Source organism: Scomber japonicus, chromosome 12 (assembly GCF_027409825.1).
Source record: "Scomber japonicus isolate fScoJap1 chromosome 12, fScoJap1.pri, whole genome shotgun sequence".
Taxonomy (NCBI): Eukaryota; Metazoa; Chordata; class Actinopteri; order Scombriformes; family Scombridae; genus Scomber; species Scomber japonicus.
In genome coordinates this window covers 34012574-34028691 of record NC_070589.1, presented here as the reverse complement: position 1 = coordinate 34028691, position 16118 = coordinate 34012574, and the positions used below count along the sequence as shown (strand labels likewise).

Sequence of the window (16118 nt, the reverse complement as noted above, 5' to 3'; positions counted from 1 at the left end):
GTCCTTCCTTCTGTCCTTCCTTCTTCCTCCCTTCCTTCCTCCCTTCCTTCTGTCCTTTACTTCTGTCCTTCCTTCTTCCTCCCTCCTTCTCTCTCTCTTTCCTCCCTCCATTCCCTTTTCTTCCTCCCTTCCTTCTGTCCTTCCTTCTGTCCTTCCTCCTTAAAGCAGCATACTGGATGTGAGCGCTGGGCTGTTGCAGGCTTTTTATAATGTCAGCCTCCTTCATTCTGTCCTCCCTTCCTTCCTCCCTTCCTTCTGTCCTTTACTTCTGTCCTTCCTTCTGTCCTTCCTTCTGTCCTTCCTTCTTCCTCCCTTCCTTCTGTCCTTCCTTTTGTCCTTCCTCTCTCCCTCCTTCTCTCTCTCTTTCCTCCCTCCATTCCCTTTTCTGTCCTTCCTTCTTCCTCCCTTCCTTCCTTCCTTTTGTCCTTCCTCCTTAAAGCAGCATACTGGATGTGAGCGCTGGGCTGCTGCAGGCTGTTATAATGTCAGCCTCCTTCATTCTGTCCTCCCTTCCTTCCTCCCTTCCTTCCTCCCTTCCTTCTGTCCTATACTTCTGTCCTTCCTTCTTCCTCCCTTCCTTCTGTCCTTCCTTCTGTCCTTCCTTCTTCCTCCCTTCCTTCTGTCCTTCCTTTTGTCCTTCCTCTCTCCCTCCTTCTCTCTCTCTTTCCTCCCTCCATTCCCTTTTCTGTCCTTCCTTCTTCCTTCCTTCCTTCCTTCCTTTTGTCCTTCCTCCTTAAAGCAGCATACTGGATGGTGAGCGCTGGGCTGCTGCAGGCTGTTATAATGTCAGCCTCACACACACGCAGTGAGGCTGGACTGCAGGAGGAGCTAGCAGATAATCAATCCATGAAATATCTATCAATTCCTTCTTCCTCCCTTCCTTCTGTCCTTCCTTCCTTCCTTCCTTCCTTCATTCCTTCTTCCTCCCTTCCATCCCCTTTTCTTCCTTCCTTCTGTCCTCCCTTCCTTCCTTCCTCCCTTCCTTCTGTCCTTCCTTCTTCCTCCCTCCCTCCTTCTGTCTCTCTTTCCTCCCTCCATTCCCTTTTCTTCCTTCCTTCTGTCCTTCCTTCTTCCTCCCTTCCTTCCTTTTTGTCCTTCCTTCCTCCCTCCCTCCTTCTCGCTTTCTGTCCTCCCTCCATTCCCTTTTCTTCCTTCTTTCCCTCCTTCTTTCCTTCCTTCCTTCCTTTTGTCCTTCCTCCCTCCCTCCCTCCTTCTGTCTCTCTTTCCTCCCTCCATTCCCTTTTCTTCCTTCCTTCTGTCCTTCCTTCTTCCTTCCTCCCTTCCTTCCTTCCTTTTGTCCTTCCTCCCTCCCTCCTTCTCTCTTTCTTTCCTCCCTCCATTCCCTTTTCTTCCTTCCTTCCCTCCTTCTTTCCTCCCTTCCTTCCTTCCTTCCTTCCTTCCTTCCTTCCTTTTGTCCTTCCTCCCTCCCTCCTTCTCTCTCTTTCCTCCCTTCCTTCTTTCCTCCCTCCATCCCCTTTTCTTCCTTCCTTCCTTCCTTTTGTACTTCCTCCCTCCCTCCTTGTCTCTCTCTTTCCTCCCTTCCTTCTTTCCTCCCTCCATCCCCTTTTCTTCTTTCCTTCTGTCCTTCCTCCCTCCTTTCCTTACTTCCCTCTGTCCTTCCTTCCTTCCTTTTGTACTTCCTCCCTCCCTCCTTGTCTCTCTCTTTCCTCCCTTCCTTCTTTCCTCCCTTCATCGCCTTTTCTTCCTTCCTTCTTTCCTCCCTCCATTCCCTTTTCTTCCTTCCTTCTGTCCTTCCTTCTTCCTCCCTTCCTTCCTTCCTTCCTTTTGTACTTCCTCCCTCCCTCCTTCTCTCTCTCTCTCTTTCCTCCCTTCCTTCTTTCCTTCCTTCCTTCTGTCCTTCCTCCCTCCTTTCCTTACTTCCCTTCCTTCCTTCTGTCCTTCCTTCTTCCTCCCTTCCTTCCTTCCTTCCTTTTGTACTTCCTCCCTCCCTCCTTCTCTCTCTCTCTCTTTCCTCCCTTCCTTCTTTCCTTCCTTCCTTCTGTCCTTCCTCCCTCCTTTCCTTACTTCCCTCCCTTCCTTCTGTCCTTGCTCCCTTCCTTCCTTCCTTTTCCTTTCTCCCTCCCTCCCTCCTTCCTTCCCCCCTTCCTTCATTCCTTTCCTCCCTTCCTTCCTTGACTCGAGGACAGGAGGGTTAAAGGATAGTTTGAACTGAAAGGTTTTCCTGTTTGTGCTCAGTTGCTGGTTAAACTCTTATCTTTGTATCAAATCACAATAACTATAATATATATAATATATAATAATAAATATTAGCCTTCATGTAACTCATGACATGCACATAGTAAACCATCACATCTTCTCACAGCTGAGTCCTGGTGGATGGAGCCGTTGTCTTCTTCTGCAGCAGTTTAATGACCCTGATGGTGCATTGGAAACTTTTTTTTTTGTGGCGACCAATTTCTGGAAATGCTTTAAAACTTGAACTTTAACTTTGTTGTCAGTTCCTCCATCAACTTTACACAATAAGAGAGTAAAGAAAGCTGCATTAAAAACTACACAAAAATCATCTAATATAACAAAATCAGAAGTGAGATTATAAGTAAATTATTAATTCTTGAGCACGTTTAATTTAGATAAAACTTCCTTCAGCTTTTTAATGCTCCCAATTTACAAAGAAAGTTTGATCCACACAGTTCTTTATCCAAAATAACAGTAAATATAATATAATATAATATAATGTAATATAATATAATATAATACTGTGATGTAATGTACACTGAGACCCAGCCCAACAGGTTGATGTCCTTACAGCTGCTCTAATGTCTCTACGTGTCTTTGTCTCTCCTCAGATATCCAGGAATTTTACGAAGTGACCTTATTGGACAGTCAGAGATGGGTGGAGTCGTCCAAGGCGGCGGACCCCATGACCCCCGTCAACCTGTGGGACTTCTCCAGCCTTCAAAGCACAACGGTGACCTCGGACACTCTGCCCAGCCTTAGCACCAGCATCGAGGTAAGAGCAGCGGCTGCTTCGTCAAGCTTTGATCCCCCCTCCCCCCCTGCCCCTTTCCCCCCCTGCCCCCTCCCCCGCCGTGGCTATGATGTCATCAGGTGTACTCGAGTCAGGGCAGGAACTGCAGTGTTGAAGTGATGCGTCTGTTCTCTGCACTCACACCTGAATCCTGCAGGTCACACTCACACCTGAATCCTGCAGGTCACACACACACCTGAATCCTGCAGGTCACACCTGAATCCTGCAGGTCACACTCACACCTGAATCCTGCAGGTCACACACACACCTGAATCCTGCAGGTCACACCTGAATCCTGCAGGTCACACTCACACCTGAATCCTGCAGGTCACACACACACCTGAATCCTGCAGGTCACACCTGAATCCTGCAGGTCACACACACACCTGAATCCTGCAGGTCACACACACACTCACACCTGAATCCTGCAGGTACTGTGATGTGTTCGCTGTCATCACGTAAAGCCTGCGAGGGGATAAGATGCGCCCTGAGACTAAAGACCTCTAGTGTTTCCATGGCGATAAATGAGTGTTTTTTCCTGTCTGTAGAACAGTTTGTTTTCTATCACAGCGATCTTTTACCATTAAGCATTCCTAAAATATTTCTCCTCTTACTGAGTATCTGATCTCCTGCAGCTCCTAACGCTGGAGGAGTCCTCTGGAGCTCCGGCAGGAAGTATCAGCAGAGATGAGAGTTGTTTTTATAAATGCAGAAAGCTGATTGAATGTTTTGCTGAAAGAAGGACCAGATATGCTTCACACTGATGAGCTCAAACTCTCTGCTCCGCTGGCAGCAGTCAGAAGCTTTTCTCTGATCAGCAGGATTTTTAGATGATCAATCGAATCGTTGCTCATGAATCAGCTGATTCGTGTGAGTGCTGCAAATCTGGAGCGTTGCTAATTTTAACACATTTTACTGACCCGAGGATTGTTAGTCACTGAGCTGCAGGAAGTGACAGTTTGATGTTTAGTCATACTGACGTGGACTCTAAGACATGAGGTTTTGTGCATGTTTAAATGTACACTTGCATAATTTCCTCTTTTTTTTAAAGTGTAGAAATGCTGAAGTGGAAGGATATAAGGATATACGTGCGGACACTTTTGATGAGGTGTGCATCAAAAGTGTTCACATATAAAACCGTTACAGTCGTTACTCTGCTCGTCTTTGTGCTCTCATCATGTTTGTGTCTCTCAGCGTCACTCAGGAGCTTTTTCATCTGCTTTTTTTTTTTTGGCATCTGGATGAAACAGTGAGAGTGAAGCAGGCTGCAGGTTTAAACTGAACTTATTAGTGTTGTATATTTGGAGAAGGAAGTTTATTTTATTAAACAAGCTGAAAAAACAAACACATGAACGAAAAAAACTAAACAGTTAAACAGGTAATAATACTCCTACAGTAAAAGTACTGCAGTATTATAGTGATGTAGTATGCAGTATTATAGTGATGTAGTATGCAGTATTACAGTAAAAGTACTGCAGTATTACAGTAAATGTACTGCAGTATTATAGTGATGTAGTATGCAGTATTACAGTAAAAGTACTGCAGTATTACAGTAAAAGTACTGCAGTATTATAGTGATGTAGTATGCAGTATTACAGTAAAAGTACTGCAGTATTATAGTGATGTAGTATGCAGTATTACAGTAAAAGTACTGCAGTATTATAGTGATGTAGTATGCAGTATTACAGTAAAAGTACTGCAGTATTATAGTGATGTAGTATGCAGTATTACAGTAAAAGTACTGCAGTATTATAGTGATGTAGTATGCAGTATAACAGTAAAAGTACTGCAGTATTATGAGTGATGTAGTATGCAGTATTACAGTAAAAGTACTGCAGTATTATAGTGATGTAGTATGCAGTATTACAATAAAAGTACTGCAGTACTATAGTGATGTAGTATGCAGTATTACAGTAAAAGTACTGCAGTATTATAGTGATGTAGTATGCAGTATTACAGTAAAAGTACTGCAGTATTATAGTGATGTAGTATGCAGTATTACAGTAAAAGTACTGCAGTATTATAGTGATGTAGTATGCAGTATTACAGTAAAAGTACTGCAGTATTATAGTGATGTAGTATGCAGTATTACAGTAAAAGTACTGCAGTATTATAGCGATGTGGTATGCAGTATTACAGTAAAAGTACTGCAGTATTATGAGTGATGTAGTATGCAGTATTACAGTAAAAGTACTGCAGTACTATAGTGATGTAGTATGCAGTATTACAGTAAAAGTACTGCAGTATTATAGTGATGTAGTATGCAGTATTACAGTAAAAGTACTGCAGTATTATAGTGATGTAGTATGCAGTATTACAGTAAAAGTACTGCAGTATTATAGTGATGTAGTATGCAGTATTACAGTAAAAGTACTGCAGTATTATAGTGATGTAGTATGCAGTATTACAGTAAAAGTACTGCAGTATTATAGCGATGTGGTATGCAGTATTACAGTAAAAGTACTGCAGTATTATGAGTGATGTAGTATGCAGTATTACAGTAAAAGTAGTGATATATTATATATGACATGTAGGGCTGTCAAACGATTATTTTTTTTAATCGAGATTAATCGCAGAATTTCCATAGTTAATCACGATTAATGGCGTTTTGAATGTCATGTTTAAAATCCTGTTATTTTCCATTTGAAGGCAGTTTTAAGCCCATAATGTAAAGCATTTCTTACCAGAGTGTCTTAACTGGGAATCAATCACGGCTCTGCTGCGACTCCCACACTCCAAAATGGTCCTTTGGTGGAGCTGAGGCTGGCTTGGCTGCACCTGGGTGTTTAGCGTGGAGGTGCTAACTCAAACTCCACGTACTCCGGTGGTAGTTAAACTCCGTTTGACACAGGTTGCATTTTACTTTTGACTTGTCAACTGAAGCGTCTGGAAGTGTTTTAAAGTTAAACAAGCCGTTCAAAAGTCCAGTAGCTCTCTTACTTTCCATCAGCGCGGTAGGTTTACTGCAGGAGGCCACTTCAAAGCATAGCGCTACAGCTAGAGGAGCCGTCTACGGGGGAGTAGAAGGGACAAAAAGGCTTGACACATTAAAATGAGATTAAAAAAAACGTGTTATGGATTGCATTAATCTAATCGTGATTAACGCGTTAACGCTGACAGCCCTAATGACATAATTAGATTATTAATAGTGAAGCATCAGTGTTAGAGCAGCATGTTACTGGTGTATCTGAGTATTTGACTATTTAATGAAACAGCAGAAGAAGAAGTCTCTCCTTGGCTGCAGCTGTGGTAGTTTAGTCTCAGTAATGAAAGTTAGTTTTAGGTCAGATATTGTTAATGACTGGTTTTATCAGCTGTAGTTAATTACCGTTAACTGACTGCAGGATGAAACTGTGCTGAGTCAGCGGTTTGGATTCCAGGTCAGGATGAGTCAGAACATCCTCAGAGGGAAGATGTGTTGGGTTGTTGCCGCAGGACAGAAGAGTCTGAGGAGCTCTGAGGAGTTTTTAATTTCTTTCTTTCTTTTTGAAGAAGTTGAAAATCAGGAATAATGTTCTTCGGCTCGTTAGACTCGTCAGACTTCAGTGAACCTCGAGTCATTTATCCAACCGAATGCCAGGAAGTTCATTTATCTTTGATTCCAGTTTGAATGGTTTCAGAAATCAGACCGTTGCTGTTTTTATCCGACTCAGACCAAAGATGCTTTTTATTGATAATTATATTTAACTCTTTAGCTTCCTGAACAGTGAAACAGATCACATGATCCTCCACTTCAGCGTCTGTGCTGTGGCTTCCTGTTGGGGCTTGGTATGGTTTAAAACAATGACGACACCAGTACCTCCTGTGTGAGGCTGAGTATCCTTAAAAATGATCCAAGTATCCTTAAAGTGGTTCAGATTCCAGCTCAGTTGATTTATAAAGGGATTGAGTGCCGATACTGAGCTTTACTTCCTGTTAATTACATGAATCTCCCTTTTGTCCTTTTGGTCAATTTTGACCCGGGTAATAACTCAAATATTAGGTATAATTTATTAACATGAGGCCTGTTGACCATCATTCCTAAAGTAAAACCTGTGGTAATAACTTAGAATGAAGTTGGCTAAAAGCATCTGACACAGAACCAAAGTATGGATACAAATGTTCCTCGAACCAAAAGCACCAAAATGTCCTGAGACACCAACACCACGTAGACGAAGTCATTGGGACTAAACTCAGAGCTCTCCTGTGTAGGGCTGAGTATCGTTAAAAATGATGATACTACTACCAATCCATTTATTCTTAAAGTGGTTCAGATACCAGCTCAGTTTATTTATTTCGGTCAATATCTTAAAGGGATTGAGTGCCGATACTCAGCTTTACTTCCTGTTAACTACATGAATCTTCCTTTTGTCCTTTTGGTCAATTTTGACCCGGGTGGATAACGGGTAATAACTCAAATATTACGTATAATTTATTAAAATGAGGCCTGTTGACCATCATTCCTAAAGTAAAACCTCTGGTAATAAGTAAGAATGAAGTTGCATCTAACACAGAACCAAAGTATGGATACAAATGTTCCTCGAACCAAAAGCACCAAAATGTCCCGAGACACCAACACCACGTAGACGAAGTCATTGGGACTAAACTCTACCACTACCAATCCATGTATCTTTAAAGTGGTTCAGAGTGCCGATACTGAGCTCTACTTCCTGTTAACTACATGAATCTTCCTTTTGGTCAATTTAGGTGTTAACTCAAATATTAGGTATAATTGAATTAACATGAGGCCTGTTGACCATCATTCCTAATGTAAAACCTCTGGTAATAACTTTATGATTAACCTTTATGATTCATTAACAGTCAAATCAAACCGAGTCAGTTTAACCTGAGAGGACTGAAGTTTGATGGTCGACAGGAAGGTTTTGAAAGGCCCGACTTTACTTTCATTTAACCTACAAATGTTCCTCAAACCAAAAGCATCAAAATGTCCTGAGACACCAACAGCACGTAGAGAATAAGTCATGGGACTAAACTCAGAGCTCTCCTGTGTGAGGCTGAGTATTGTTAAAAATGATGATACCACTACTAATCCAAGTATCCTTAAAGTGGTTCAGATACCAGTTCAGTTGATTTATAAAGGGATTGAGTGCCGATACTCAGCTCTACTTCCTGTTAACTACATTAATCTTCCTTTTGTCCTTTTGGTCAACTTTGACCCAGGAGGATAACAAATAAATAAAATATTAGGTATAATTTAATTAAAATGAGGCCTGTTGACCATCATTCCTAAAGTAAAACCTCTGGTAATAACACAGAATTGGTTGATAATTGAAACCTTTATGATTCATTAACAGTCAAATCAAACCGAGTCAGTTTTAACCTGAGAGGACAGAAGTTTGACAGTCGACAGGAAGTCAACAGGAAGGTTTTAAAAGGCCCGACTTTACTTTCATTTAACTTCAGATTTCACAACAAAACTCTGCTAACACACTTCCTGTTCCCTTTTATATCCATCCAAAAACTCATTTTATAAACTGCATCATACTTCTCTTTGTTCATGTTGCTTTTAGTTTTAAAGGTGCTCCATGAATACAAGTTATCATTACTATTGAATGTAATCATGTATGCAAAAGTCTTGTAATGTAAAACCAGTGATTACATGAGTGCAGCTTAGTAAAAGATCCTTTTATACGTATGATCTGGAGCTGGGAATCAAACAAAGCGACCTGCCGTCTGTGAGCAGCAGCAGCAGCAGCAGCAGCGTCCGACTGGCCTTCATTCCTCTAATCTCATGTTTTCAGAACAGTTTATGGGATTAAGCAAAAATTGGAAAATAATCCACAAATGTCATTTTCTTCTCTGGTATGAAATAGATGATGATGTTTTTGGGTTTTTTTTTTAAAGCTGAAGTTTGGAAGGTGTTTTGTTGGAGCTATGCTAGCAGTTTCCCTCCGTTTCCAGTCTTTGTGCTAAGCTAGGCTAATTAGACTTATCAAGAAAAACAGCAATAAAGAGGATTTATGTCGTAAAAATAATCGTTACAGTCTGACATGGACGATAATAGTCACATGACACCGAAAGATCAATCAGTGCTTTTAATGTAAGTTTATGAAAATGAGTTTAAACAACTCTTCAGAAGCTGCTGTGGGTTAAACTGGTCGTCTGACTCTCACACTCTGCTGCTAACTGCTAAGTGTTAGCAGTTAGCATTTATAGGACTTCCTGTTTACCTTAAGTTCATTATCATCTATCACAGTGATATCTGGCAGTTTAATATTTAGTGTTTCATGAATTTATTTTAGTAAAACACGTTACAGGAACTGCCCAAAGCTGCTGTAGGATGAACTGGACTAATGAAACATTTAGCGACGACTGATTCTCACACTCTCTGTCAAACGATTAATTTTTTAAATCGAGATTAATCGCAGAGATTCCATAGTTACTCACGATTAATGGCGTTTTGAATTGCATGTTTAAAATCCTGTTATTTTCCATTTGAAGGCAGTTTTAAGCCCATAATGTAAAGCATTTCTTACCAGAGTGTCTTAACTGGGAATCAATCACGGCTCTGCATTAATCTAATCGCGATTAACGTGTTAACGCTGACAGCCCTAATAAACACACTTTAAGAAACACGCTAAGCTAGCAACATTAATGCTAAATCCATTCATTCTTGTAGTTTTGTTTCTTTTTTAAAGCTTCTAAATGTTCCTCTTCGTGTCTCTAAATGTCTCCACGCGTCATTCTTCATGTCCAGCCTGAGAGAATCACTTCTGTCCCATCGCTTGAGCTTCTTCATTGACTTGTTGATTACTCGTTGCCGTGGTAACCGCCGCAGCTTTGTAGCGTGGTTACAGGTGTCTCCAGCTCTCGCTCTCTCTCTCTCTCTGTGTGTGTCTGTGTGATGAGATTTGTTTCAGAATGATTCAACAAAACCTCCGAAGAAGAAGAAGAAATGAAGCTTGAACTTTGAAGCTTCATCAAATGTATTATAATGACACAAAGCTGTGACGTGTGCAGCTGTTTCAGGGCTGCGTCTCCATGTGGACGCTTACTTTAGGAGGGAAAGAGTCTAAATGTAAACTAGCAGTACAAGTTTAATTACTTCCTCACACCAACAGAGCTTTTCCTCTCTACAGTTCTAGCTCTACTCGGCTCGGTTTGCTACCAGGTTGTTTTCCATTACTATAGTTCCTCCTCAACGTGAGTGGGGTCGTCATAGCGACACAAACACATAAACAATGGAGGACATGGAGGCGATGGCGTACTTGCTGCTGTCTCACACAAAGAAAGAGAAGAGAAACCGAATCTCTGTAACGCTGTTGTTGGTGTTTGATTCTTGTGTGGGACGGCTCATGACTCTTCCAGTAAAGACTCTCTGACCAATCAGAGGCCGGCAGTCTGATGACGTCACATGTTAGTATGGGCTCGGCTCGCTTGGAACCAGATACCAAAACAAGCAGCAGGTACCAGCTACTATCCCTGATGGAAACGCAGAGTTGTCGAGTCGAGTCGAGCTTGAACTGAAAAATGGAAAAACGCCAAAACTACTTCCTGTTGCAGCTCCAGCAGAAAATATCTATCTATCCATATATATATATTAGGCCTGTCAAACAATTCGTTTTTTTAATCGAGATTAATCTCAGTTTCCATAGTTAATCGTGATTAATGGCTTTTTGAATTACATGTTGAAATCCTGTTATTTTACATTTCAAGGCAGTTTTAAGCCCATAATGTGAAGTTAATTGTGATTAGATTAATGCAATCCATAACGCGTTAATATTTTTTAATCTCATTTTAATGTTGCAAGCCTTTTTGTCCCTTCTACTCCCCCGTAGACGGCTCCTCTAGCTGTAGCGCTATGCTTTGAAGTGGCCTCCTGCAGTAAACCTACCGCGCTGATGGAAAGTAAGAGAGCTACTGGACTTTTGAACGGCTTGTTTAACTTTAAAACACTTCCAGACGCTTCAGTTGACAAGTCAAAAGTAAAATGCAACCTGTGTCAAACGGAGTTTAACTACCACCGGAGTACGTGGAGTTTGAGTTAGCACCTCCACGCTAAACACCCAGGTGCAGCCAAGCCAGCCTCAGCTCCACCAAAGGACCATTTTGGAGTGTGGGAGTCGCAGCAGAGCCGTGATTGATTCCCAGTTAAGACACTCTGGTAAGAAATGCTTTACATTATGGGCTTAAAACTGCCTTCAAATGGAAAATAACAGGATTTTAAACATGCAATTCAAAACGCCATTAATTGCGATTAACTATGGAAATTCTGCGATTAATCTCGATTAAAAAAATTTATCGTTTGACAGCCCTACATATTATTTACTGTGTGTTTTTATGCTTTTGTGTCTTGGGAGGTTTAGTTGAATTATAATGAAACAGATCTCATCCTGTCTGAACTCTTCATGGAGCCTCGTCGTCTCTTTCTGTCCTCGCGTTATAAATATTAAAGTTTATAAATGTTAAAGTTTATAAATGTTGATGTTGTTTTAACCGCACTGAGTCTGGTGTCTTGTTTGCATTCAACACTTTCTCTCTCTTTCCTCTGTCTCTGGTTGTAACCCTAACCCTAACCCCCCCAACCCTAACCCTAACCCCCCCACCGCTAACCCTACCCCCCCCCCCCCCCCCAACCCTAACCCTAACTTCCCCCCACTCTAACCCTCACCCCCCCCCACTCGTAGGACTCCCCCCTCCTAAATGAAATCCTGCACACGTTGGCAAACCGCTCGCCCCACCGTGACGGACAAGTAAGTACTGGCTCCTTCCTGTTGGTGGGAGGGGCTGTCGGTGTCGTCGCATGTCCCATCAGACCTCATCTGCTTTGGAGGTGGGGGGGTACAGGGTGTCTGGGTCAGCTGTCAGGGGTCAAAGGTCAGGGGGCAAGGGTCCGGTTCGCTCAGACGGCCTCGAGGTGTCGCTGTTGTTTTAATCTGCAGTCTGAATGTAAGAGAAGAGAAACCTTCCTTCCTTCCTTCCTTCCTTCTTTCCTTCCTTCCATATTTCCTTCCTTCCTTCCTTCCTTCCTTCCTTCCTTCTTTCATTCCTTCCTTTATATATTTCCTTCCTTCCTTCCTTCCTTCCTTCCTTCCTTCCATATTTCAGTAAATTTAAGAAGAAAGAAAAACATGGCGGCACGTTGAGGCGTCTGTGTTGCATTCAGGGGTCATCAGGCATGTTGAGGTGTCTGTGTTGCGTTCAGGGGTCATCGGGCATGTTGAGGCGTCTGTGTTGCGTTCAGGGGTCATCAGGCATGTTGAGACGTCTGTGTTGCGTTCAGGGTTCATCGGGTGCGTTCAGGGGTCATCAGGCATGTTTAGTTGAGGTGTCTGTGTTGCGTTCAGGGGTCATCAGGCATGTTGAGGCGTCTGTGTTGCGTTCAGGGGTCATCAGGCATGTTCAGGCATCTGTGCTGCGTTCAGGGGTCATCAGGTATGTTCAGGCATCTGTGCTGCGTTCAGGGGTCATCAGGTATGTTCAGGCATCTGTGCTGCGTTCATGGGTCATCGTGCTTCAGTATTTTTGGTTGGTGTTGGTCTGAACAGTACAAAGCTCCACACTGTGACTGATTCACTGCTGCTAGTTGATATGAAATACAGTAAGATACTACTGTATTTCTCAGGTCAAGGAAGCAAGCAAGGAAGGGAGGAAGGAAAGAAGTAAGGAGGGAGGGAGGAAAAGAGGAAGGAAGTAAGGAAGGAAAGGAGTAAGGAGGGAGGGAGGAAAAGAGGAAGGAAGTAAGGAAGGAAAGGAGTAAGGAGGGAGGGAGGAAGGGAGGAAAGAATGAAGGAGGGAAAGGAGGAAGGAAAAGGGGAAGGAGAGAAGGAAGGAAAAGAGGAAGGAGAGAAGGAAAGGAGTAAGGAGGGAGGGAGGAAGGAAAAGAGGAAGGAGAGAAGGAAGGAAAAGAGGAAGGAGAGAAGGAAAGGAGTAAGGAGGGAGTGAGGAAAAGAGCAATGAAGTAAGGAGAGAAGGAAGGGAGCAAGGAAAAGAGGAAGGAAAGGTGGAAGCAAGAAAGGAAGGAAGGGAAGAAGGAAGGAAGGAAGAAAGTGAGGAAAGGAGGAGGGAGCAAAGAAAGAAAGAAGGAACAGTGATCATTAACGCTGAGACTCTCAGACATTTAGCTTTTTAAAGTAATAATAATAGAAACATCATCAGCAGCAGTTTGAGTCGGAGCAGCTGGAGCTTCATGCTGCTGCTTTCATCTGGAGTTCACTTCTACTTTCTATGAGTTTTTATTATTTATTATTCTGCTTTAAGAAGGCTTCAGTCATCATCTCATACCTGTTCATATTTAAAGTTTATAACTCATACCTGTTCATGTTTAAAGTTTATAAGCTTTAGAAGTTATTTAATGTGTTTATTAATACAGTCTGAACAGTATGAACGTCAGCAGGAAGAAGCTTCGCTGGTACGGAGGTCCAGGACTGCCAATATTTAATAAAACAGTTTTAATACTATTTTATTTTATATTAATGTATATATTATTTATACATGACAATATTTAAAATGTTGAATTAATGACCTGTTTTAACCCTTTATTGGACAGATCATTATATTTGGTAACTTCTGTAAATATCCTTCCTTCCTTCCTTCCTTCCTTCCTTCCTCCCTCCCTTCTTTCTTCCCTTCCTCTTTTCCTTTCTCCCTCCCTCTTTCCTTATTTCCTCCGTCCTTCCTTCCTTTCCTTCCTTCCATCTGTCCTTCCTCCCTCCCTCCTTCTCTCCTCCCTTCCTTCTTTCCTTCCTCCGTCCCCCTTTCATCTTCCTTCCTTCCTTCTTCCCTTCCTTCCCTCCCTTCCTTCTCTCTTTCTTTCCTCCCCCTACCTTCCTTTCTTCTTCTTCTTCTTCTTCTTCTTCTTCTTCTTCTTCTTCTTCTTCTTCTTCTTCTTCTTCTTCTTCTTCTTCTTCTTCTTCTTCTTCTTCTTCTTCTTCTTCTTCTTCTTCTTCTTCTTCTTCTTCTTCTTCTTCTTCTTCTCCTCCTCCTCCTCCTCCTCCTCCTCCTCCTCCTCCTCCTCCTCCTCCTCCTCCTCCTCCTCCTCCTCGTCAAAACCTGCTTTTCCTACATACACGTCATCGCTCCGGTTCTTTTTTTTTCCTCGTTGACCCTTGTTGCTTTTTATTAAAATAAATAAGTGAGTGATTTCCAGGAACGTGTGTGAAACAGTGTTGTATCATATCACATCCTGTTACATCACTTCCTGTGGAGAGATAAATGTTTCATAACGACGACGATGACGAAGCAGCAGTGTGACAAACATTCATTAAAATATTCATACTGTGATCCTTCGTCTCCTGCTGCTGCAACACACTCCTCCTCCTCCTCCTCATCCTCCTCCTCCTCATTCTGTTCCTCCTCCTCCTCATTCTCCTCCTCCTCCTCATCCTGATTCTTCTCCTCCTTCTTCTTCTCCTCCTCCTTATTCTCCTCCTCATCCTCATCCTCCTGCTCCTCCTCCTTCTCCTCATCCTCCTGCTCCTTCTCAATCACATCCTCATTCTCCTCGTTCTCCTCCTCATTCTCCTCCTCTCCCTCTATCTCCTGCTGCTCCTCCTCCTCCTCCTCATCATCCTCTTCCTCATTCTCCTCCTCCTCCTCATTCTCCTCCTCCTCCTCCTCCTCCTCCTCCTCCTCCTCATTCTCCTCCTCCTCCTCATTCTCCTCCTCTCCCTCTATCTCCTGCTCCTCCTCCTCCTCCTCCTCATTCTCAATCTCCTCCTCATTCTCCTCCTCATTCTCATTTCCCTCCTCTTCCTCCTGCTCCTCCTCTTCATTCTCAATCTCCTCCTCCTCCTCATTCTCCTCCTCATTCTCCTCCTGCTCCTCCTCAATCTCATCCTCCTGCTCCTCCTCCTCTCCCTTCTCCCCCTCCTCCTCCTCATTCTCATCCTACTCATTATCCTCCTCATTATCCTCCTGCTTCTCCTCCTCTTCCTCATTCTCCTCCTCATTCTCCTCATTCTCATTCTCCTCCTTCTCCTCATTCTCATTTTCCTCCTCATCCTCCTCCTGCTCCTCCTCTCTCTCTATCTCCTCATCCTCTCCTCATCATTCTCCTCCTCTCCCTCCTCCTCATCATCCTTCTCATCCTCCTCCTCCTCATTCACCATCATTTCTCTACGTTGTGCAGGTATTTAAAAGGTGCATTCAGGTGCTGTCGGAAAAAACGCGTTTATATGTTAAGCGCACATTAAAACTTAAAATACTAAACAAGACTCTATTGTTACTTTAAACGCATCAGTAGCTCAACTCGTTATGGCTTGAACGCGATCCGGTAGTTGTGGAGGAAGTCCCGCTGAGCTGCGGTTACCTGGCTGAGAGTTACCCGGGGGACAGAGCGAGGGAGGCGGGGAGGAGGGATGCGGCGTCGCTCCGGGTGGACGATGGACTGCATTCTGTATCGTCACGACTAAGGTAAAAACAACCGGGGGGGGGGGGAAATAAACGGTCTCAAATACCGGAACACACACATCATACACGGCGATTTAACAGCGTTAGTAGTCGGTGGTTAATTCGGCGTGTGTTTCATTCACCAACCGGGACTTATTTTAATAATTAATATAATTTTTTACCCGGGTCGCTTTCTCATTTCCCACCGTTCACTCCCCGTTTAAACAGCGCTGGCTCACCAAAGGAGGCGGGTAGCCGGGTACCGGTAATATGAAGCTTTTACAGTAATAATTTAATATTTATTGATTTTATATTGATGCCGAATTGATCAGAAGACTGCAGATAAATGACTCCTTTTTATCTGGTGTTTGTAGAGTTGTGAGTTTTTTTGCTGGCATGTAAGAAAATGTTAAAATTTGACATTTATTAAACGGAGTTTGGCTCCATTGAGAGCGCAGAGAGCTTCAATTTAATTAAAACGGGATTAAATGTTAGAAAATTAACATATTATCAAAGTACAGAAACAACAGGTAACTTTTTGCTAGATTGATTATTAATTATTATCAATATAAAATCATATTTGTCTGTAATATGCTTAGTGCCACTAACAAAAGGAGGCTGGTAGCAGGTGATGTGAATGTGAAGCTTTTATAGTAATATTTTAATATTTATTGATTATATTTGATGCCGAATTGATCTGAAGACTTTAGAGAAATGACTCCTTTTATCTGGTGTTTTGTAGAGTTGTTACAACCCTAACCCTGAGTATTGAAGCTTCCTGCTGCTGCTTCACATTACA

The 16118-nt window shown here is 42.6% G+C and overlaps 1 protein-coding gene across 1 annotated transcript in view; it reads left to right on the top strand.

Annotated features, from left to right (window-relative positions):
- LOC128369819 (disks large homolog 1-like) overlaps window positions 1–16118 on the top strand; it is an 85761-nt gene that overhangs the window by 28321 nt on the left and 41322 nt on the right. The window contains exon 3 of the mRNA XM_053330896.1: window positions 2808–2971. Within this exon, the coding sequence (XP_053186871.1) occupies window positions 2808–2971 (164 nt within the window). The remainder of the gene's footprint in view (window positions 1–2807; window positions 2972–16118) is intronic.